The 23,431-nt window shown below is 41.3% G+C and overlaps 1 protein-coding gene and 1 pseudogene across 1 annotated transcript in view; both read right to left on the reverse strand.

Moving 5' to 3' along the window:
* Rsu1 (Ras suppressor protein 1) overlaps positions 1-23,431 on the reverse strand; it is a 187,875-nt gene that overhangs the window by 73,856 nt on the left and 90,588 nt on the right. The window contains exon 8 of the mRNA XM_028870519.2: positions 10,210-10,342. Within this exon, the coding sequence (XP_028726352.1) occupies positions 10,210-10,342 (133 nt within the window). The remainder of the gene's footprint in view (positions 1-10,209; positions 10,343-23,431) is intronic.
* LOC114693957 lies at positions 20,205-20,426 on the reverse strand (annotated as a pseudogene).

Genomic DNA, 23,431 nt, shown 5'->3' on the forward strand with positions numbered 1-23,431 from the left:
CTCTCAAATAAAAAAGGCAAATTCAAGCAATAATTCATTGTAGTTGGATAGAAAGCATCAAGCACTGAGTGCTAAAATTGGGGAGACTGAGAAAGATTACCAATATGGAGGGCTGTCTTTGTCATTGAAGATGTCAGTATCTTACAGGTCGATGTAATTCTATCAAGTGACTACTATCTAATCATGGAACTCAAAACAGTTCCTCTTGAATAGGAAGTCACCTGACATATTTCCTTTGGGGAATGTGGGCGGAGTCTAGTTGGTGTTTATTTTCTTTGTGTCAAGTGTGAGAAATTATATGCATTACACTAATCTTAAATTGGACTCATAGAGTGACATGCCACACATCACAGGCTATATACATGCTCAGTGCAAGTCTGAAGATCAACAATCAAGAGAGGGAGTGAAGGGGAGAGAGAAGATGGGAAGGGGGAGACACTGAAGGAAAAGGGGGGAGGAGAAAGAGAAGGAGGAAGAAAGGTGGATGGAGAGAATAAAAGAGAGAGAGGAAGAGGAGGGAGAAAAGGAAGGAGGGGGAAGAAGGATGAGAAGAAAGCAGAGGAAGAGGAGGGACAGGGTGAGAAAAGAGGAATGAAAGACAAGAAAGGAGAGGAAGAGGAAGGAGAAAGGGAAAGAAGGAGGTGGAAGGGGAAGAGAGTGCTCCACACTGTAAAATGTTAAGTCAATGCACTCCATGGGCAAAGCCCAGAAGAAACATCTCTCCCACTGATGGAGCAGCTGTGTGTGGTGGTATTCTAATTGTACTGAAATGTGATTTTGATTGTATGTTAATAAATAAAGTTGCCCGGGGGTCAGAGTTATTAGAGCCATAGACAGAGTGTGGCGATGGTGGCACACACCTTTAATCCTATAAATCTCTGTGTGTTCAGGGATACAGCCAGCATTGGAGACATATGCCTTTAAGACCTAGGGGGCTGTACATTCAGACAGTGACGAGGCAGTCACGTGTTTGGGTTTACAACCAATGAGAAGGCAGAATGACTGGAAAATCGACTTACACACAGGAAATAGCTCTCTTTCCGGGAAGCTGGGACAGCAGGAGGAAGGGTGAGATTTTAGCTCTGAGCTCTGACCTCTCGGCTTTCTCTTTTACATTGTTTCTGTGTTTCTTATTTAATAAGACGGTTGGTTACATCTACATCTGTGTGTCCCCACTTTCATCCTCCAGTGGTTGATCAGGAATCTCTAACCACAACCGAAGGAATCACAGAGAAAAGTACAAAGCACAGAGCTTCACTTCTTATCAACCTTGGTACCACCAGATCCCTGCAGAATCTCAGGAAAGCAGTGTCCTCCTCAGGTCCATACTAGAGGACCCAAGGAAACACTGCCAGGGTCAATGTGGGCATCAGAAGGGGCCATTTCCAAAGTCTAGATTTCTATGTAAGCATGTCGAGATGGAAACCATTCCAAAAATCGGATATTATCAAGTGGCATTTTGTATAGATGCCACCTAGAACACCAGCAACATTCTACAGGTTGGTTTTTAAGTGTAGGAAGGGTCACATTTGAGCTTTACAGGTGTGGTGGATGAAGACTATCCAGTGTAACTCAAAGAGTACCCGGCCATGGGAAATGTCAAGTGCAAAGCAGCCTTTATCATAAAAACTGAATCATTTTATACAAGAGTATAGAAAACAAAATCTTCATAAACCTGTTTAAAAGAATAAAAGAAAAACCCGTTTATAGAATAAATTGTGAATATATCCAAAGAAAAAATATTAGTTATGTGTGAAATTTAATAGTTCTAAGACACAAAATAGAAAGGGAAAAAATACTTCAAATGTAAAATGTATTAAATGATCTTCCAAAAAAAAATAATGGAAGAGAGAGAAAGATATCACATATTCTTCCTCAAACAGTCTATATTTCTCCTACTACCCTTGAAGGAAAGTACAATTATCAACTATGACCAGACAGAGAAAGAGTTGAGCAAGTAAATCAAAGATTGACAGCCAATGTTTATCAACATTCTGAAGTCTGTGCTCCCCATTTGCTCCGTGGGGAGAAATGAAAGCTGTGGGATTTTATGATTTAAAGCTGTCACCTTAGAACAAAAGCAACCTAGTCAAGCTCCAAGAGAGTTACATTTATTTAGAGATTTATTTAAATAGAGTTACATTTATTTAAAAAGGATTGTCACTCAGGAAAATAGATTCATACAATCTTTTTACAAAAGATTTATTTATGTATTTATTCATTGATTGTGCATGGGTGTTTGGTTTTGTGAGTTCAAGTGCCCATATATGCAAGAGTCTGCAGAGAACTAAACAGACCTTATGATCCTGTGGACTTGGAGTTACAGGGCCACCCTGTGGGTTCTGGGAACCCAACCCAGTGCTCTGAGAGAGGGCTCTTAATTGCTGAGTCATCACTCCAGCTCTGTAAGCAATCTTGGAATTGTCACTGGAAATTTTACAACACGGAGTCTATTAAAACTCAAGAAAGATGGTAATGATGTCATGCTTTCAATGATTGACTCTTTATTCTTGGAACCAACCCTCACAGTTACCAATATCATCATGATTCCTAACCCTCTGAGGTATCATTATATTTCTTTTGTTTTTCTCTCTGGCTATGATAAACTATTCTACTTCATTCATTTATGAGAGACATACAATGGTACAACGTACCAAGTTGCAAATACCAAGTGCGAAGAAAAAACTGGGGGCAATCTTGGAGGCTGGCTACTGAAGGTTCAGAGCAGATCTGCAGCTTAGAGTCACCTGTATCTGTCATCTCGCCATCACTGTGACACAATGCCCAAGAAAACCAACTTAAAGGGGGAAAGATTTATTCTGGTTCACAGTTTCAAGGGGTGAGTCCACACTACTTGGCCCCATCCTCGTGGGTCCACAGCATGGCAGAACATCACAGTGGGCAGAACGTGGCAGATCAGAGTTGCTCACCTATGGAAAGTAGAAATGCTCCTTTTTATTACGTACCCAAATCCATACTGAACAGTTCTGAGTTGCAAAAGATGATTTAATTTATACCTGTCCATACGTCTTTGTCTACAAGTTAACCCCAAACACATAAGGACTGCATCACTTGTTAGTGAAAGGTTATGGTTGGAGCCTGTAGAAGGCACATCCTTTTGAAAGAAGAGGCAGAGGTGCAGTCTCAGGCTCTGGGCGGTTTGAGGGAATGGATCTCGTGTGCAGAAGGTCAGAAAGGTTTAAAAGTGTCTCAGAGGTCAATTTGTATAGACGGCTGCCTCTACAGCCTCATGGGAAGGGTCAGTTGTGCCTTGTCTGAGGTTTGATAGACAGTGGCCTCCCAACTCCACCTAAGTGTCCCGATGGTGCCCTCCCTTTGGTTTTGCTGTTGTTGTCCCTTGGCAAAGTGAAGAGATGTGATACAATCCTACTCAAAATGTAATACTTTTAATGGCGTTCTCTTTTTTCTTTGATACTTTGTAGCAAACCTTGTCTTTTTTGTTTGTTTCTTTTTGACTTTTGAGACAGGATTTCACTGTGTAGCCCTGGCTGTCCTGAAACTGGATCTATAGACCAGGCTAGCCTCCAACTCATAGAGATCCACCCGACTCTGCCTCCTGAGTCCTGGGATGAAAGACGTGTACCAGCACTGGCTGCCTGTAGCAATCTTTCTTAAAGTTAACATATGTGCCAACAAACCAGACCAGAGGTGTCAAAAGTTTGAACTTTGCTGTATATTATGAGAGAAATATAATGATACATTATTAAATTTAAATAGGAAGCCAACCATATGTATGTAGCAACTATAAAGGAAATATAAATGACTAGGAGTAGAATACAGTCAACTTTTAAGATTAAAAACAATTTCTATCTCAATGCTTTAAGGTAAAAAAAAAAATAGTCCTTCCTGTTCACATCTACTATACAGAAATACTGTTTTCATGTGTGTTAATTTGGGTTGTTTTCAGATACAATAATTTTTTAAAAAGGTCTACAATGTTCTGTATACTGCTTATCAGTATGTAAAATTCACAGAGGGAACCAAAAGGTCCTGATGGTTCAACTCTCTCCTTAGTTTTTCTGAAGATATTCATAAAATCATCTGCTAGCTTTGTATATCCACTTACAATTCCCCCCCAAAACCTAAAAGGCTTACAGAGTTTTCATTAGCTATGATTCCCTGCTACACATGGTTGTCTTAGAGTGAAAGTGTTCTGGGTACCAGATACATTGGCAAGGACTCACAGACTGGGTACCAGATGCATAGATAAGGACCCACACACTGGGTACCAGATGTATTGGTAAGGACCCACACACTGGGTACCAGATGCATTGGTAAGGGCACACCGACTGGGTTACAGATATATAGGTAAGTGCTCACAGACTGAGTTCCAGGTGCGTTAGTAAGGGCACACAGACTGGGTTCCATATGCATAGGTAAGTGCTCACAGACTGGGTTCTGGATGCATTGGTAAGAGCACACAAAATGAGTACCAGATGCATTGGTAAGGACCCACAGACTGGGTTTCTGATGCATTGGTAAGGACCCACAGACTAGGCTCCAGGTGCACAGATAAGGGCCCATAGACTGGGTACCAGATGCATTGGTGACTTAAAGAACTTCTAGGCTGCTGACTCAGCAGCTATTAGAAGATGTGGTAGCTGATTAATAAAGCCCATTTATGTCCATTATATCCTGGAACAGGTTTGCCCACAGTGCAGAAGGAAAAGTCACTTTGTTTCAATTCTACATGCAGATAAAATAACTCGTCCTCATAAATCAAACAAGATTTATTTATTTATTTATTTATTTATTTATTTATTTATTTATTTATTTATTTATTTATTGCTGGATTCCCAGGGAAGGGAAGTAAATGCTTGGCATTTTTTTGGTTATTACCCAGTAGCCCTTAAGCACTGTTTCTATTAACTCATGTGAATAGAGAATCCCTAGAGAGGGCATATTTCCCTCAGGAGAAAAGTAAGCCACAAGGTAGAAGATGAATGAGGAAGAAGCATCTTTTGTGTCAAGCCAGGTCGGGAATGAGAATGAGGGCTTGCCAAGCTCTGCAAACTGCACCCTTCATGGGGACACTCGCATTCCAAAGACCTCTTTCAACGAACATGTTTTCAGTCCAGCATTTGTCAAATGTCTTCTTTTGTTAACTTGTTGACAAGAGTAAACTTGTCAGCTTTTAAAATGGCTTCCATGGCTGTGTGCATGCCTAGATGAAAACATGGGAAGTGTGAGCTACTCCCTTTCACAGTGGATCTTGTCAAGGGCTCAGACTTCAACCTGGCTGCTCCTGCAGCAGGAAAAAAAAGAAAAAAGAAATCTACCTTCTGGAAATGTAACAACTAGTGAGGCGTCCATCAAAATTCTACAGAAATAAGAGAAGTCAAATAGAAAAAAATAGGTGGAGGGTACCATCCCGAAAAGAGTTAAAAGGTGATGTGAGACTCAACAATTGAATGAAAATGCTACTTGGTTTGAAACATGCTCCTAACTCCAGAGTCAGCCACTTAATTTACACTAACAATGGAATAAAACATAATGGGTAATGCAATGGCATCTGTCAGTATGTTCCCCTTGAAGCAAGAAGAGAGGTGAACATAGAGCAGTCTCCACCTGAGAAATGGCTATGACCCAATGAACGTCCAAAGTGCATCCATCAGAACGTCTCTGAACAGCCCCATGGCATGGCTGGTGAGATGGCTCATGGGATGGCTCACTGGGTAGTGGTGCTTGTACACAGGTCTGACAACTGGAATTCAGTTTCTGGAGACTACAATAGGAGAGGGCCCTTTCCTTAGAGTTGTCCTCTGACCTCTACATGTATATCATAAACACACACACACACACACAGAGAGAGAGAGAGACAGAGAGAGAGAGAGAGAGAGAGAGAGATTGAAAAACAAATAAACATCCTAGCTGCCAACATCTATTGCTCTTCTTCCTGCTTCACTGACCGAGCTCCTTTCTGCATCAAGTGAAATCTTCTCCCAGTACCTAGGGTTTCATTTCTTCCCAAGCACCACATTCCCTGCCCACTTCGAGTATCCAAGACTCTTCTTGTAGTCCATCAGAGCACATAAATCAGATGACCCAGTCTCTCAGTTTTCACTTCCCTATATCCAGACGATCTTGAGGATGTGCTTAAAATGCCAAGGACCAGCATGAAAACAAAACTTTCTAGAATATTCCCTAGTAATTCTTTCCTGCTTCTGCCTAGGTAAAAGATGAATTGGATAGGGGAAAAAAGTGGGGGAGGGCTAACTTCAAATTTCAAAATTTCAAAGGCTGAAATCAAATTAGGCTTTGAAATGTGTGCATGTATTTTGAATATGTGGCCATATAGTAATATCTGTACACATACTATCCCTCACCATTCTGCTAGAAACCCCTGTCATCACCTGTGATCTGCATATGGCCACCCCTCATCCGTTCATAGCCTCACCACCTTGACTAGTCAGCAGCATGTGGTCTAGCTCATTCCTTCCTTCGGGGCAGTTTCCTATGTAAGCACATAAGCATTTTTAAATAGAGGGATTAGGATATATCAGCTCAAGTGAAAGAAACCAAGAAGTAATTATTGGAAATTATAAGGATGGCTGGGGAGGAATTACAGTTGGTAAAGTGCTTTCTGGCAAGCTTGAGAACCTGAGGTAGATTCTCAGTACTCACACAGAAGAGCCACTTATGATTGTCATCACAGCACGGGGGAAGTAGAAAGAGGTGATGTCCTGGGACTTGGTGGCCAGGCATCTTGACAAGTCCCAGGCCAGTAACGGACCTTGTCTTAGTGGACAGCCTTCCTGAAGAATGACACCCAGCATTCGCCTCTGGTCTGCATGCACATGTCCACATACTCACATACAAATGTGCACACACACAAACATGTACCCCCCCTACACACACACACACACACACACACACACACACACACACACACACACATACACTATAAAGCTTTAGGTTCTTTGAGAACCTAAAACTTAGGCACTGGACATGAAAGTTGCCTTTACAAAAATCATGAGAGTCATGAATAAATTGCTACATGGTCACCTGTAAAACTTAAAAAGGTGGTTTTAGATTTTTTTGAATAACCAAGTTTGTACTAATAAGAATACTACTGTTGTGGATAGAAGGACATGACAATATGTAGTAAAAGAATGGAGCCGGGTTCTAATTACCATGCGGATGGATGCACTGATAGTGCCTCTGTCCATGTCCTTTCAGAGGTCCTCAGATGGCAAACAACACTGTATATGGCCATGGTGACAATGAGTGGTGGAACAATGGTGCTGTATGGGTAAGGGCTTTTATGACGATGATCTTGACTCTGCATCTTAATTAGCTAATGATCCATATTTTGGCCCAGTGTAACTAATAAATGATGCTAGTTATGATGACAGAATAAGATTTAAAAAGCTGAAATAAAGGAATCAGTCAACATTCTCTTCTGTCCCAAGGAGGGGGAAGAGGGCAAAGTGCCCCCTGCCCTTCAGTGGTGAATAGGGTAGTGAGTGGTCCCCTAAAAAGGAGACAATGCCATTGTAATTATACTTCTCAATGTTGATTCCCCTCTAGCAAAGGTGATATACTTTGCCACAGTTAATCTAACAGAAAAGATAGGTTGATAATACACAAACTTCTTCATTGGACCAACCCTCAAGAGGAGGGTGCTAATAATGGAGATAAGAATATAAACACTGGGACTGAGAAGATGGTTCAGCAGGCAAGGGGCCGGCCATGTAAGATATCAGCTCCTCCAAACCCACACACGGCCAGACACAGATACAACAGCACTCACTGGTGCTCCTATAGTGACACACAGGATAGAAACAGGAGACTCGCGAAGCTCAAAGGTCTGGTCTGCATGCACATGTGCACATACTCACATACAAATGTGCACACACACAAACATGTACCCCCCCTACACACACACACACACACACACACACATACACTATAAAGCTTTAGGTTCTTTGAGAACCTAAAACTTAGGCACTGGACATGAAAGTTGCCTTTACAAAAATCATGAGAGTCATGAATAAATTGCCACATGGTCTGGCATACACAGCATTAAGATCCCATCTTAAACAAGGTGGAAAGCAAGGGCTGACATCCAAAGTCATCCTTGACACCCACTTGCACACTGCGGTACATGTGCACTGCTCCCAGCACATAGGTGCACACACACACACACACACACACACACACACACAAATTTTATATATATACATACACACACACATATATATACATGTGTATATATATACACATATATATACATACACACACACACATATATACATGTTACTGATACAAATCATCATGTATTTTGTTTCCAATAACTATCAATGAACGAAGCAAACAATACACCCCGTCCTCATCCAGATTCTTAACTATGGCTTAAATCAATTGAATCCATTTATAAGATGTATAATGGTGATTAATTGCCTAATAATGACTCTGAGGTACCACAAACCCCAGGAACTCACAAATTAATCTTTATAAATGAAATTCAAGTTAGTAGCACTTTCATACACAATGAATTCTAATCTTCTGCAAATTATAAATTAATTTAGAGTAAATCAAAAGTTGTTAACAGGAATAAAAAGCAATGTTTCCTCTACATCTGGATTAATACAGGCTGGTACTTTTCTATATATTACCACATCTAAAAGGTTCCAGAGCTTTGCATTTGTTTACAGAAAATTATCAGCTGTGAGCTAGGAAAAAAAAACCACGATGGCAATAATTACCAAGAAGAACAAAATAATCTGTTAAATTGCAATTATATTTTCACACATTTTCATTAACTAAACAACTTTTAAGGTTGAGCTATATTTGCATTTTTGAAAATCTTGAATCTATAATCACAGCACATACCTGTTCAGTTCCTATATAATAACATACCCTACATATGCATTATCCTGAGGGGCTTACATCATGAATGTCTCAGTATTATCTAAAAAGCATGTCATAGCTGCCCTTACCTACAAGGAAGTGCTGCCATTTTGTCAGTTTCTATGTAAATTCTGCCTTAGGTAGCTTTCCTAATCTACCTAAGATTAGGTATCGCATGCCTTATCTTTCTAAGTGTTTACTATAGAGACTAAGTGGTAGCTTTCCTGCCACTGAGCTAGGTTCTCAGTGCTTCAGTGTATTTAGTTTTCTATTTAGCATAGTCTTCTCTACAGCACCCCTGCTGGAAGAGTGCAGAATGACAGTCGGCCATTTACAGAGACAGGCCATGTCCTGTCGTCACCTGATCCAGACCCACTGCCCCATACAGACTTGATGAGAAGTGTTTCCAGCTGGGAGTGGGGGTGGGGCTCCTTCTAATTCTCACAAAGAAAGCCAGAGACTCTTGAGGGAGCACCCCCTTTATTGATCCGGCTCTGCTCTAGTAGTCAGGATGCTAAATTAGAGCTGAAAATAGAAGCAGATTAAAACACAACTGGACTTTCCTCAAGTCTCCCTGAAGATGCTTCAAACTGCACTAGCCTTCTGCATTAGGAATCGGGTCAGCATTGAGATAAGTGGACGTCTTAGGACTGGGAGCCAGGGTGAGATCGAGAAATGACGAAACACTAACTAGCAGGTGGGAGGTGGGACGATCCCTGTGAACCCTGAAACATGGAGGAAGAGAGAAATGGGAATAACTAGGCACTGTGGGAGGGGCTTCCCATAGTCCTCCTTAATCATATGGGGGGGGGGTTGAGATATAGCAAAGCCATGATCTAAAGCTGTCTGGTTCTTCTTCCTCTTCTCTCCTCGTTTTCTGTCTGTCCTGTTTCTACTGGAGCTCATTATCCAACTAGAATAAAACCTTCTAAGCAATGGAATATGCTGTCCTGGTATTCTCGACAGATTTCATAAATAGACGGCTTAACAAGGTTTCTCATAATATTTATAATTTTCCTACACAGAACAATAAAGGATGCTCTGATCTTAATGTGTCTGGTGAAGTTCCTGGAGTACCATGGATATTTAACCAATCCTTAAAAATTCTCTGAACAGAACTGACAAAAATGCTTTGATCATGCCAAGTAAAAATACTGTACATATATCAAAGACAATTACCACCTGTAGTCTTCAGTAAAACATTTAGCAATGCTACATGCTTACTGCTAACAACCGGAAAAAAAATCCCAAGATAATTTTTTAAAACACATTTAAATATTTAAAAAATTGTTTTAAAAATCAGTTTGATGTTCTAGAAAAGCATAGTTTACTTACTACTTGTAGGTCTCAGAACGGATATATTCAAAAACATGGGAAACGCCAAGCTGGAACTGATCAGCAATTGGGGTAACCCAGGGGTTGTTCTCTGCTTTGAAGACCTGCTTCTGACCAGTTAAATCCAAGTTGCCTGAAAAGATGAAGAGAAGCAAAAGTAAGCTGAAGGTTCCATCACCCAACAAGGTTAAGCATGAAGAAATCTGTATGTACTTTCTGAGTCATTTTTTATTTTATTTTTTAAAGCTCTTAACCCAAGTCTTACTGGTATACATAAGCAATGTTGATGATGATAACCTGATTCAAAAAATTGATACCAAATGGCAGAAGGGAGGGAGGGAGGAGGAAGAAGGGAGGGAGGAAGGAAGGAAGGAAGCAAGCTAGGGAGGGGGAAGAGGAGGGGAAGGGGAGGGGGAAGGGAGGGGAGAAGAAGAAAGAGAAAGTTTCATAAGTACCTACCTGAGAAGATGCTTTGTCCAGCATAGCATGCCTTATCTTTCTAGGTGTTTACTATAGAGACTAAAATTCTTCTTTAAGATTGAAAGAGGGACTGGAAAGATGGCTCAGCAGTTAAGACAATACACTGCTCTTACAGAGGGCCCAGGTTTGGTTCCCCACACCCACATAAAGTGGCTCACAATCTCCTTGAACTCCAGTTCCAGGGCAATCCAACACCTCTGCTTCCGAGAGTACCTTGCACTCATAGCCATGGACATATTCACCCATGGACATACGCACCCAAGCACATATCCACCCACGCACAGAACTAAAGACAAAGTTATTCTCTAAAAGAAAAGATTGAGAGAGGAGATAACATTGAAACCTCCTGATGATGCTAGTGTTAGTGGATCTAAGGCAAATCAGATCAACAGAACTTTCTAAACCAAGCCCAAAACCCAGTGGGGCAGTAAGAGCACATTACACTAGTCACATTACCCCGCATCTATCACTCAAGCATGATGAACACATTGAAAATCAGTCCTAAGTGAGTCTCATTAACATGGTGATGATGGAGGCTAACACTCGAACCGCTCTAATCAGTTTACAAATTACCTTAGAAAATTACCTCCTCATTTAATTTTCTAGCAATCTCCAAGGTCAGTTAGCAACATCACTTCATAGGTGAAGAAACGGAAACATGGGTGGATGAACTAATGTGCCCAAGATCAGAAAATGTTAGCACAGGAATCTGAACCTGGTTCCAAACATTGTTTTCTTTCTGTGGCCAAAGCAATCTGTCTGCGTGTCCACCTAGATCAATAATGTGTGTTAATGAAGCGTTGAAGCCAGGAATTTCCCTCCGATTTGTGTATTACCTACTCGTGATCAGTCTGCTCTCCCTGCCCCAACTTTTGGTTATGTTCAAAAATTGAAAAGGAAACGTGAAGGCACGTCCTCCAGCCTGCCAGTCTAGGAAGACAAGATCAGAGACAGAGCGCTTCCACAGTAAGAAGGGATGCAGCTTCACCTGGAGACTCCCCCAGGCTTTTCCTGAAAGTTCCACTGTGCAAGTCCAATTTCAGTCTTGTAGTCTACAGCACAGGGTTGTTTGAACAGAGACTCGAGGCAGTTAACCTTCTCAAGACACTTCAAGTGACATGGTCGTCCTGTTGTCAGGCATTACTGGCATTTTTTCAGAATTGATAGTAAGTACAATAAAAATAAATTCTTGAAATGCAAGTAGACGGACAAAAATAATTTTCCAGGTGATCTGAGCTCTGTGAATAAAGGAGCAAACAACAAAAAGTTCTCTTTTCTGATATGCAGTGTAAGTGCTTGCTCGTGTGTGTGTGTGTGTGTGTGTGTGTGTGTGTGTGTGTGTGTGTGTGTGTGTGTACAGGCTTGAAGCCAATATTGGATGTGTTCCTCACCCTCCATCTTAATTTTCCACAGAGCATCTCTCACTGAACCTGGAGATCACTGATTGGACGGTCAAGCCAGTCCCTATATCCTCCTGTCTCTCCCCCGCATCAGGATTCTAAGAATGCACACCATGCCCATGCTCAGCTTCTCACACAGTGTTAGGGATTTGAACTGGGATCTCCACGCCTACATGGCATGTACTTCACTGATATGCCATCTCTCGAGCTCCAAAAATTTTTACTAGGAAGTGGATACACTTGTTTCTTCTTATAACAAAGGACAGATACTTTGATTCTTTCCTTTTTACTACAAAAACTGAAAAAAACAAAGAGGAGGAAAACTATTAATGAAAAAAGAGGCCATGACATTGAAGGATGAGGGATGTACAGGAGGATTTGGAAGTAGAAAAGGGAAGGAATAGACACTGTAATTAAATTATAATCTCAAAAATAAACAAAAGAATACAATAAATCATTGTAAGCTTACAAATAACTTTTAAAGAAGACATCTTACTAAATATTAGAGAACTAATTCATCACATCTTTCCAAAGACACTGATTTTGTTGGTATAAACTGCAAAAATAAGTAGATACATTGCTTTCCAAGATTATCAATATTGTCAATTTCCTCATCTAATGATTAAACATCACTCGTCAGCTTTTATACCACTTGGAAAATTAATGAGCTGGATTCTCTAAATCATGGGTCTGGGAGCTTCCGGGAATAAGTGGAAGTTCAGGGGTTGTGAATATGTTGTTCAGCGCAGGCTGAGCAGAGCCTGGTCCTGTTGGCAAGGCATCACTCACCTTTGTGGTCATTTCGTTTACTTCAGGGAGGGCGTGCTTTGGAGGTTCCTAAAAGGGAGACTAATCTCTCATTGACATTTTTCTGTACCTCTGGTTTCTTCTTATGATCTCAGTTTTAAATTCCTATGCCATTTCTTCCATATCACTCCCTCACTAATACTTTTTCTCCAGAGTTCCCTTATCCTAAATATGAGGGTGATAAAAAATTCTAAAGATAAGTCCATATTTCTTATGTGTTGTATCTTTTGTGAACAATATACACTCTACCCCATCCTTAGGATGCACGGCCACCTAGGAAAGGTCCCCTGTACCGGGTAACAGTCACTACAGTAACAATTCACTAATAAGCTGAGGATGAAGGGCATACTCTATAACACACCGGTCTGTGTTGTAACCCAAGCTGACATATTGTTATCTTCCTGCATCTGAGTTCTTCCTACTCACTCAGCCTGGAGTCAGTTATGAAACAAGTATCAGAGATCGCTGGAAAAGCATCTGTATTCTAACGCAGAGGTGCAGGGGTCGAGGTGGTAAATACTTCAGACTGATGGAATTAGGATACGAACTGACTTCTAAACAAAGGAGAGTCCCCCAGTCCGAGAGAATCCTGTGGGAACTCTCTTCCCTTTCTGACCCTAATGCTGGTTACCCTGCTGGGAAATATAGCTGAATTTCACTTGGTACCGTTCTATTCTGCAGACCAAGCATCCAGGACATTGCATGAATTAAGGCGGCAGCAATGGCTTCCTCTGAGTGTGTGGTTTAGACAGGGACCAAGGGAATATGAGTTTTTCATAGCTTTGCAAAGAGGAGCAGGGAATTCTAAAGAAGGAAGCCGTGCTTGAAGCACAAAAGGGTTTTGGCTGTGCTGCATTGTCAGGGCCTTTGGTCAGTGTGAGAGCACACAGATCACGGCAAGGACTGGGGAAGATGCCATAGGCCAGCGGCAGTTACTCAAAATTCAAATTTGATTGCCCCAACACAGTGAGGAAAGGGGGTGCTGGATTCTTTCTCTGGACTATATCAGGAGCCCCCTTCCGCTGAGTTCTAAGGCTTGCCCCAATAACCAGAAAACACAAGGACAAGCTGGCATGGTGGTTCATATCAATAATCCTAGGGAAAGAGACTGGGGCAGGATGATCATGAGTTCTAGGCTAGCCTGGTCTATACAGAGACTCTGTCTCAAAAAAAAAAAAAAAAAAAAAAAAGTAAGTATGATACAAACAAAATTTCAACGTGGCATCCCTGAACTTAAGACCCAGGGGCACATTTATGCAGGAAAGAAGAATCTACAGTCTATTGCCAACCAACTACCAACACATTAAAGCATGGGCGCAGCCTCTGGCTAACTACTTGACAGCCTCTTACAAACCCTGCAGTCTTTAATGGCAAGCTTCTGAAAATAATGCACAAAAAAACCTATGCTCCCTCTCTGCCACACTTGGAAGACAAACCTAAAAAAATAATGCCAGGAAAGGTCAGCCATACCCTTCTGTCTGAAGCCCACAGCCCCCTGGAGATCTGTCAGTCCTCAGTGACGTCTCTATTTAGTGCTGTCAGTGGAGATGGGAGAGGCACAGGGGATTGCTAATGACTTCTGCTAACTGGAGCACAGAGGAGATGCTGAATGGGAGCTAGACATGCTCCCTTCAGGGAAAAGGAGTCATAACCTGATGTGTGAGAGGGAGAGGAGGCAGAGAGGACCATGGGATATTATTCACCAGCATCGTCGTTTCCATCACTGTGAATCCATTCTGCTGTTCTGCTCTCTGTGCTGAGGGGTGTAGAGGGAGAGCCAAGTTACCCTATGCCCTCATCTTTTGCTCATTTTAGTATTAAACAGTGCTGCTGAAGGATATACACAGGTACCTCGAAGCCCAAGAGGAACTGAGGGCAGAGGCAGCTGAGAGAAAAGAATGCTTCAAGTTCACTGAGGAGAAAAACAAAACATCAGCTTCCTGTTTGATGAAAGGATGGTGAAGACCACACGGACAGCCCACAATAAACCGTGAAGGGGGAATCAATTACCTGTGACCAGGATGGAAAGCCCACGTGACTCTAAAAGGGCGACGTTTCCTCAGAATTATCACGGGAGCCCTGAGTGAAGCGATGAGCATCTTTTGTTTTTCAACCCAATGCCACTGGTAGTTAACACAATCCCTGCAATCCACCCAGTGAGCCATCTGACTCTGGGTTCTCTTCCCTCGCTCTGCACCAGCCTGGTGTGCAGCAATTTCAGAAGAGGGCTAATATAATTAGAGTGAAGATGGGCCATTAGGCTGTGAGAAAAGATGACACCTGTCTCATATGGGCCTAGCAACAAGTTTCCATCGCCTTGGCGAAGCTCGTCTGTCAGCTGTCTGGGGTGTGTTCCCGTTTAAGGAATAGCATGCAGGCAGCATCTCATCCTGCTGTCAGTCAGGCTGCAATCGCCCTCACACGGCACGCTTCAGTGCATCCAGCGAGGAGCTCTCCCCGGCCCCTTTATTAGAAGGCTGAGTGGTGCCCTGGTGGTGTTCTAACAAGGACCAGGCAGCAGGATTAAGCACTGTGACAAAGAGGATCTAATAGGCTCAAACGTCGTGTATCTACAGACACGCTGGCTGGCTCGCAGACACAAACTCACTTTGCTCACTCCTCAGCTGGGAGGTGCAGGCCACTGGGGAAGCCAGGCAGCACCTTGATGAGCGGTGACCCTCTGACCAATGCTGCTACAAAGATCATCTATCACTCAGAGGCTTATTCTGCAATTGCAAATTGGATTTTCCATTTTATTACCTGCAAAAGGACCACATATGCTTCCTTCCCAGCTCCTAGGACAGCCAGCGTGGCTGTGCAGTGGTAATTGTGTAAACTCTAAATCATGCAATACAATCACTCGCCTTGCTGGTTATAAACGTGATTGAATGCAATAGGCAGCCAAGGCCCCATTAATAAGCATGCTCATTTTCACTTATGGAAATTGGTTGTTTCCCGTAATCACACTGTGAAAATTCTTCCTGAAAACTCAAGATCCTGACACATGTGGCTGGGAGCACCATTTATCACGTAGCAAGCAAGGCGAGGGGGGAGAGCGGGGTAAATTTTTCACGTCATCAAAATGGCATTTCCTCCCTCCTCAATTTCACAATGATGCCACGGAGAGCATTTAAATTAATGTACTCTGAAAGCCAGGTTCTCCCTCACTCATAAAAATCTAAGACCATGGTCTAACAAGGCTAAACCAGGAAACCATGGCTGACTAGGGATTCCATCATTCAGCTCCCAAGTCTGCCCATGCCCAGGTAACTGATGCTCATGAAGGAACTCAGATGAGACATCTTGGTGGTTGGAAAATCCCCCCTGCTCGGCACTGAATTCCCACAAGGAGTCTAATGGCAAACAATGAATGACAGCACAAATAAGAGCTGTGTTTACAGCTGCCCCACATAGAGACCATACATATGAATCTCTGTAATTTTCATCACAATGTGCAACCCTGGTAATTATAGAAATGTGTGATTATAGCTGGCTGACTATGAAAAGGTCCTCTGTTTTCAGTTCTTTTTTACTGAATGAAAAATAATAAAGCTTAGAAGATGGTACCCATGCTGCAACAGTAAATATTTGCCATAGTAATCCCAGGGACTAGAATGCTCACTATCAGGTGATAAGACAATAGTGATATTGTTAAATGTGATTAGCCATTAAAATAGACATCTGTATGGACTGGCCTGGAAAGAGGTCCACATTATAATTTTTAAAAAGTATTGGTATTCTTATGATCATTTTTTAAACAAAAGGCAGAAGAAAAATAATCTCATGAGATGCATATAATTAAATTTTATGTGCAAAATAAAAAGAAGAAAGAGATACATCACAAGATATTAATATTGGTTTCCTCAAACAGGAAAAATTAAGGTGAGACACAGATGTGAACCAGCAGAAAAAGGAATAACATATTTTCCCTTTCAAGAATGTAATGTAGTAAGTGTGGCTAATTTTCATAATTTAAAAAAGATTAAAGATGAAGAGATGAAAGGACATTGAAAGAGAATTTGTCAAAAACAAATTCAAAATACATAGTGCACGGTATTTAAGAGGGCATCTTCCCATCACTGTGACTACCACACTAGCGGCCCATTCAGTCTGTTACAGATGACGGTCTATCAGGCTCTAAATGGATTGAGAATCTGGGTCTGAGGTTGCCTCTCTTTCTGTGCATCATCAGTGCAATCAAAGCAAGGCAGGATGTCTCCTGACAGCTCCCCAATTTATTTTACAGGGAATGCAAGGCCACACCATCATTCTGCCAATTGTCTGTTTAGCCTTTCTTGGGCAGGGGCAGCCTGTTTTGAAAATAGGTATTCTGTTCATTTCAGGCATGCAATGCATGGATGCGTTATCATGCATGCTAAAATAAACAGTTGTTCTTCCCAGCTAGTGCAGGGAAAGGGTATAATTTAAATTTTAAAAGATTACGAAACAAAAACAAGATCACCCCATCCCTCCCACCCTGCCATCAAATGGACCAACAAAAGCAGCTCCTGATTTATGTGCATGCTGGTGCAAATAGGTCCAGAAGCCTTTCCCAATAAAGAAAAATCACATTTTATATTGTTTCCATCTCACACTCTTCTTGGCCATTTTATATCTGTGGCCCAGAGTAATATGGGACAGGAAGAACTCTTGCTCACTTGCAGATATGATTACCTAGCAACAGAGCAGTGAGCATCCCCAATGCACACCACCATTGTGGCTTCATTTTGCAAGTGGATATGGCCGTTAATAAATAATTCATGTTCTAAACCTGGCATTTATTTAGGACCTTCCTATCATTCTTCTAAACATTGGAGGCAATACAATTTTTGCTTGCCAGATTTCTCTTGTATTGTTCACACAATGTCAGATCTTATAGAAAAAAGCTCAGTGGTCCTAGATTCTATTAGACACACACCATTCACTGACTTAGAGACTAGGAGACTAGGCAAATCCTGTGCTCTGTGGAGCTTCAGTTTCCCTGTCCACCAAGTGAGGATAATCATCAATGGATAGCATTGTGGATGAATGTCAAGGATGTCCATGAGCTGGTTCTACAGAAGGGAAAGCATCATAGGATTATAAAACATGATTTCAGACTATTTTAAGTGCATTTGACAAACATTTACTAATTCTGAGAATTCCCTTGAGTGACTGACATGTAAACTCTGCAAGCCGCCATTCTACCGAGGGTAGGGTCCTGCTCATAAGACTCTTAAAGACTGGTGATCAAGAATAGGGATAAGGTTGTGCGTGCATGTCTGTAATCTCAGCACTTAGGAGGCAGAGGCAAGAAGACCTGTCTTGGGCTACAAAGGGAGTTCGAGGCCCACCTAGGTTAGATAATAAGACCCCGTCTCAAAATAAAGTAAGGTTGTAACGTAGTTTAGAAACAAGGATTACATTTTGTTTCATTGAAGACTGAGAGATTGCTAGTCAAGAGGGGTCTGTTACATCTTATTGAGAGGCTTCCCCAAGAGCACTGGCCATGGCTTGTCTTATTCACCATGATCCTCCCTCCCATCAAATTCCCGTGCTCTTGGGGCTACTGAAGGCTTCCTTCCAACCTCTTGAGAAACCAGAAATGCCAATCCTGAAAAAGTCTCTGGTAATGTGGAAACCCGGGGAGAAGTCATTTATTAAAGCAATGTAAGCTAATAAAAATTCACATTTGAATAATAAGTTTCTGTATAACCACTTCTAACAGAATTGGTGTGGCTGTCACCAACCCATTTTCACCACATCCGTTTAACTTAAATACACAGGACTTCTTCCTTAACGATGGAAACTTTTACAGTTAGTTTAACACCAAGTTAGTATACAACCTCAGGCATCCTCAGTAAACCATTACCAGCAGGAATTAGTGTTTATGACTGTCACTTAGCTGCTTTCTGACAAAAGCAATAGAAACTATTTGTCTTTCTCTAAAATGTCCTCTAGCCTTTATTTCTGAGGAGCTACAACCACAGGACCTGACAGAAGCACCTCCAAGGAGGAAGGATGGGTTTGGGTTTGTGGTCTCAAGAGGATTCAATTGGTTCTAATGGGGAAGGCCTTTAAAACATGTCCGTCCACACCATGACAGGAAAAGAAACAGACAGCAAGACAGGAATCAGCCAGGGACCCACCTTCAGCGATCCACTACCTCCAGCTTGACTTTATCTCCCAGCTTCCAGAATCTTCCAAAATAGTACCAACAGCCCACAGGACACATTTAGCCTTTTGAACCATATGCACTCTATCAGAACGGTTTAAACCTGGACAACTAGACACAGCTTAATGCCTAAGACTTGGTTAATAAATTTTGAAACACTCATAGATGACATAATATGGAGTCACAGGATTTAAAACATTTCCAAATAAAATTTAATGGCATGGGCTCATGGTCATGATATAATATTGAAGGCTGAAAAGTAGGCTGCAAAACTCAGAAAACAATCTTAATGTCTACAAGACTATACAAATAGATGTAGTAGAAATAAAGAACAGAATATACACATATAAAATATATATGCAAATATATATATGCATACAGATAGACAAAAACAGAATTAAATACATTTAGGATACTAATTGGTTATTTTTCAGTGATGGGGTCATGAGTACTACATGTTTCTATATTTTTTAGGGATTTGGGGATATATCAGTTACAAGTATTTTCGCACATTCTGCAGGGTACCTTTAACTGTCCTCTCTTCCCTTCCTCTACAGGGCACCTTTTCACTGTCCTTTCTTCCTCCTCTGCAGGGTACCTTTTCACTGTCCTCTCTTTCCTTCCTCTTTCTCTTTCCTCAGAGTCTTGTCATGCTCCCCAGGCCACTCTGGAACTCCTCAGCTCAGTAAGCAGCACCCCTTCATGGCCTCTGCATCAGCTCCTGCCTCCAGATTCCTGCCCTGCTTGGGTTCCTGTCCTGACTTCTTTTAATGATAAACTCTGATGTGGAAAAGTAAGCTGAATAAACCCTCTCTTCCCCAAGCTGCTTTTTTTTCCATGGTGTTTCATTGAAGCAATAGAAACCCTAAGACACAGGTCTTCCTTTCCACCTTTGATCCATTTTGCTGTTTGCATCTGTTCTTCAGTTAAGAGTTCGAGTCCCTTTCTTTTGCACGTGGACATACAATCTTGACAGCATCATTTCTGGAAAGAGTTGACTTTCCTTTATTGGACGATCTTGGTAGCCTCATTTAAAAAAAAAAAAATCCTAGCCAGGTGTGGTGGTGCAAACTTAATGCCAGGAGGCAGAGGCAGGTGGATCTCTGTAAGTTCAAGGCCAGCCTGTTCTACAAAGTGAGATCCAGGACAGCCAGAGCTGTTACACAGAGAACCCCTGTGTTGAAAAAAAAAAAAAAAATCCTTCAAGCAGCACTTGTTTCTTTCTTTCTTTTTTTTTTGACAAGAGCTATGACTATAGTGAGATGGAATTGCAATGCAGTTTTTGATTTGCATTACAGTGATGAGTAAAGAGGTTGAATCCTAACTGATAAGAACAGATACTACACTTGCTCTTAGCCAAAAGGCCGAGAAATGATAAGAGGTTGAATCCTGTTCATAGCTTCCAATACTGGAAAGGGAGAACAGGGGCCTTATGCACTGTGTGCAAGAAGGCACACGACTAACATCCACCATGAAAAATCTTACGGAACTTCCTCAAAAAAAAAAAAAAAATAGATCGACCATATAATATAGTTGTACATAAGATACAGCTGGGTACACACCTGAAGGAAATAAAGCCACTACACACAAGAGGGGTGTGCAAGCCACACTTTTGGTGGCATTTGTCTCAATATCCCAGCTTCTAAAATCAGTCTGTCAACTGCCGAATTGATAAAATATATCATAAACGTATGTTACATATAGGGAGTAGTATTCAGCCAGAAAGAATGAAATTAGACTGGAGATTATGCCACTAAAAGAAATAAACTAGACATAGGAAAGCAAGTATTTCACATTCTTTTGCGCGCGAGCGCGCGCGTGGCGTGTGTGTGTGTGTGTGTGTGTGTGTGTGTGTGTGTGTTGGGGGGAAGACAAAATGTTCACTCAAAAGTAGAAAGACTCTCAGAGGAGAAGGTCCCCACAGGAAGAGAGAGCACAAGGAAGACAAGAGAAGGTCACAGAAGACTGGGGTTATCCAAACACGACCCACACATGTATGGAAATGCCACAGTGCAATCCTCAATTTGAATAATTAGTGAGTTAATAATATAAGGAGAAACCATTTGACCACGTACATAAGAGTTTATGTAAGGGTTCTCTATCCCACTAGTCTGTATCTAAAATTATGATAGTTCCTCTATTTTATTTTATTTTTTCACTAGGGCTAGATCCAAGGGCCTTGTTCACACTAGCCAAGAGCTGTGTCCCTGAGTCACACCTCAGCCCTTCCTTCTCTATTTTAATTACTGTAACTTCATACATGTTTTAAATTTATAAAGTATAAGTCATCTAGATATGTTCTTTTTCTGGATTCTTTTGACCATTTTGGGCCACTGGCATTTCATGTGAATTTCAGGATTTCTCTTTTATATCTATAAGAGAGAGGTATTGTTGGGACTTGACAAGGATTCCATGAAATCCATGAACAGCTTCCAGGAGCATGACAGACACAATTTTATTAACAGGGCAGAATATTGACTATTTTTACCAGGCCACATTCATATGGACAAATGATTCCCGATGCAACAGTCACACACAGAGATATATACTTTCATGTAATCTGACCATGTATATGCTTTTAAATGAACCATGTCTCATGTAATTGTAAGTTGAATAAAATAGTACCTTTAAAATAATACAATTTCATTGGGGGTGGGGTCCCACTTATCAAAATCAACACACAGAGCTAAGAGACTTAGAAACATCTTGGGCGACTTTTCATTAGCAGGGAAAGACAAGAGGGAGCTAGGTTTGAGTCTAGGGAAAGCAAGGCAGGGAAGTCTCTCAGGGTAGGGTGTGGGTGGTAAATACAGCATCACAGGACTGTGGTATTCTAGGGGAAGTCTGAAACGCCTGCATGCTGGGGTATTCTATCTTAATCCATTTATTTTTCAAATGGAAACCTCTATAATATTGCAGAGAAATATGACTCAACACTTGGCAATGATTTTAAGCCTCTGAGAGACCCTGAATGTGTGTGTGGCAGTTTTGAATGTTCTTTTCTTATGATGAACCTAAGTCCTCAGTGGTTCTTATCTCTAACAAAGATCTGAGAACCAACAGGAGGCAATGGTCAGAGCTGACTAACAGAACCCAGAAGTAGGGTGGACCTACTTTCTCAGTGGTCCTTATCTCTAACAAAGATCTGAGGACCAACAGGAGACAGTGGTCAGACATGACTAACAGAACCCAGAAGTAGGATGGACCTACTTCCTCAGTGGTCCTTATCTCTAACAAAGATCTGAGAACCAACAGGAGGCAGTGGTCAGACCTGACTAACAGAACCCAGAAGACTCCCAGGTATCTAAGGCCATACTCTGACCTTTGATTTGCAGCCCCATGCACAGACAAGTACTAACTACCACATTGCTTCAAGGCTACGATTCTAGAATTGTGTGCAGTGGCAGAACCCTATAACATAGGGATGCTAACAAATTTAATTTCCAAACTATGTAAAAGGGGGAAATAATTTACTAGATAACATCAGAGGAGATAAAATGCCAAACAAATACAGAATAATGCAACAGCCTTGAATATGATCCCTTAATCTGAACAATGATCACCTCAATAATGTTCCCAATGGCAAAAACTTACTTTTTCCATGTCTGGCCTCATAAACACTTTCCTAGGAAGAAGCCGGACTGTGCTTCAGCCAATAAGATGAAGGCTGAAGTTGGAGTGCCGCTGTAACGCAGCACAAGGTGCTGTCTCGTAAGGAAGCAGAGAATGAAATTAACTTTATTTTTTATTTATATATAAATACCCTTGAATCCAATTTTATTAAAGGTTAAGTCAGGGATCAACCACCTACACAGAACCTAAACTTAAGTTATATGTAAAAATGGCTTGTTTCAGCTTTGCTTCATGCTTGAGAGCTTATATTTTTATTACCTTGGTGCTATGTGCTATATTCTCTGCAGAGGCTGTGGGTGATGAGGGTGTGGACACTGTGTCACATAGAATATGTACTCAGATAATTAACAATGGTGAGTGACACAATTGCAAAGTCCACAGGTAAGACTGTAATAACTGTAACTTAATTTTCAATGAATTCCAAATTTTCACAAGCAAAGAAAAAATAATGTTTTTTAGGCTACATATTAACAATCCATTTTAATGAGTGTTGATTAAACTTATTTTCACTGATTATTCACTGATTAGTATTAATAAGAATATCTAAAAAAAGGGGCAGTGATAGAATTCTGCTATATGCCCCATATGCATAAACACATATGCACAGAGATCCCACCTCTAAACATAATGAAAGCAAAAACTACACACTACAGCAGAGTAAACTGTAGGGGTTCAAATGGAACTTTAACTTTCTACTCACAGAGACAACTATATCCTTTTGTTTCCTGTGTGACCAAAGGCAATAAGC

Source organism: Peromyscus leucopus, chromosome 5, assembly GCF_004664715.2.
Source record: "Peromyscus leucopus breed LL Stock chromosome 5, UCI_PerLeu_2.1, whole genome shotgun sequence".
Taxonomy (NCBI): Eukaryota; Metazoa; Chordata; class Mammalia; order Rodentia; family Cricetidae; genus Peromyscus; species Peromyscus leucopus.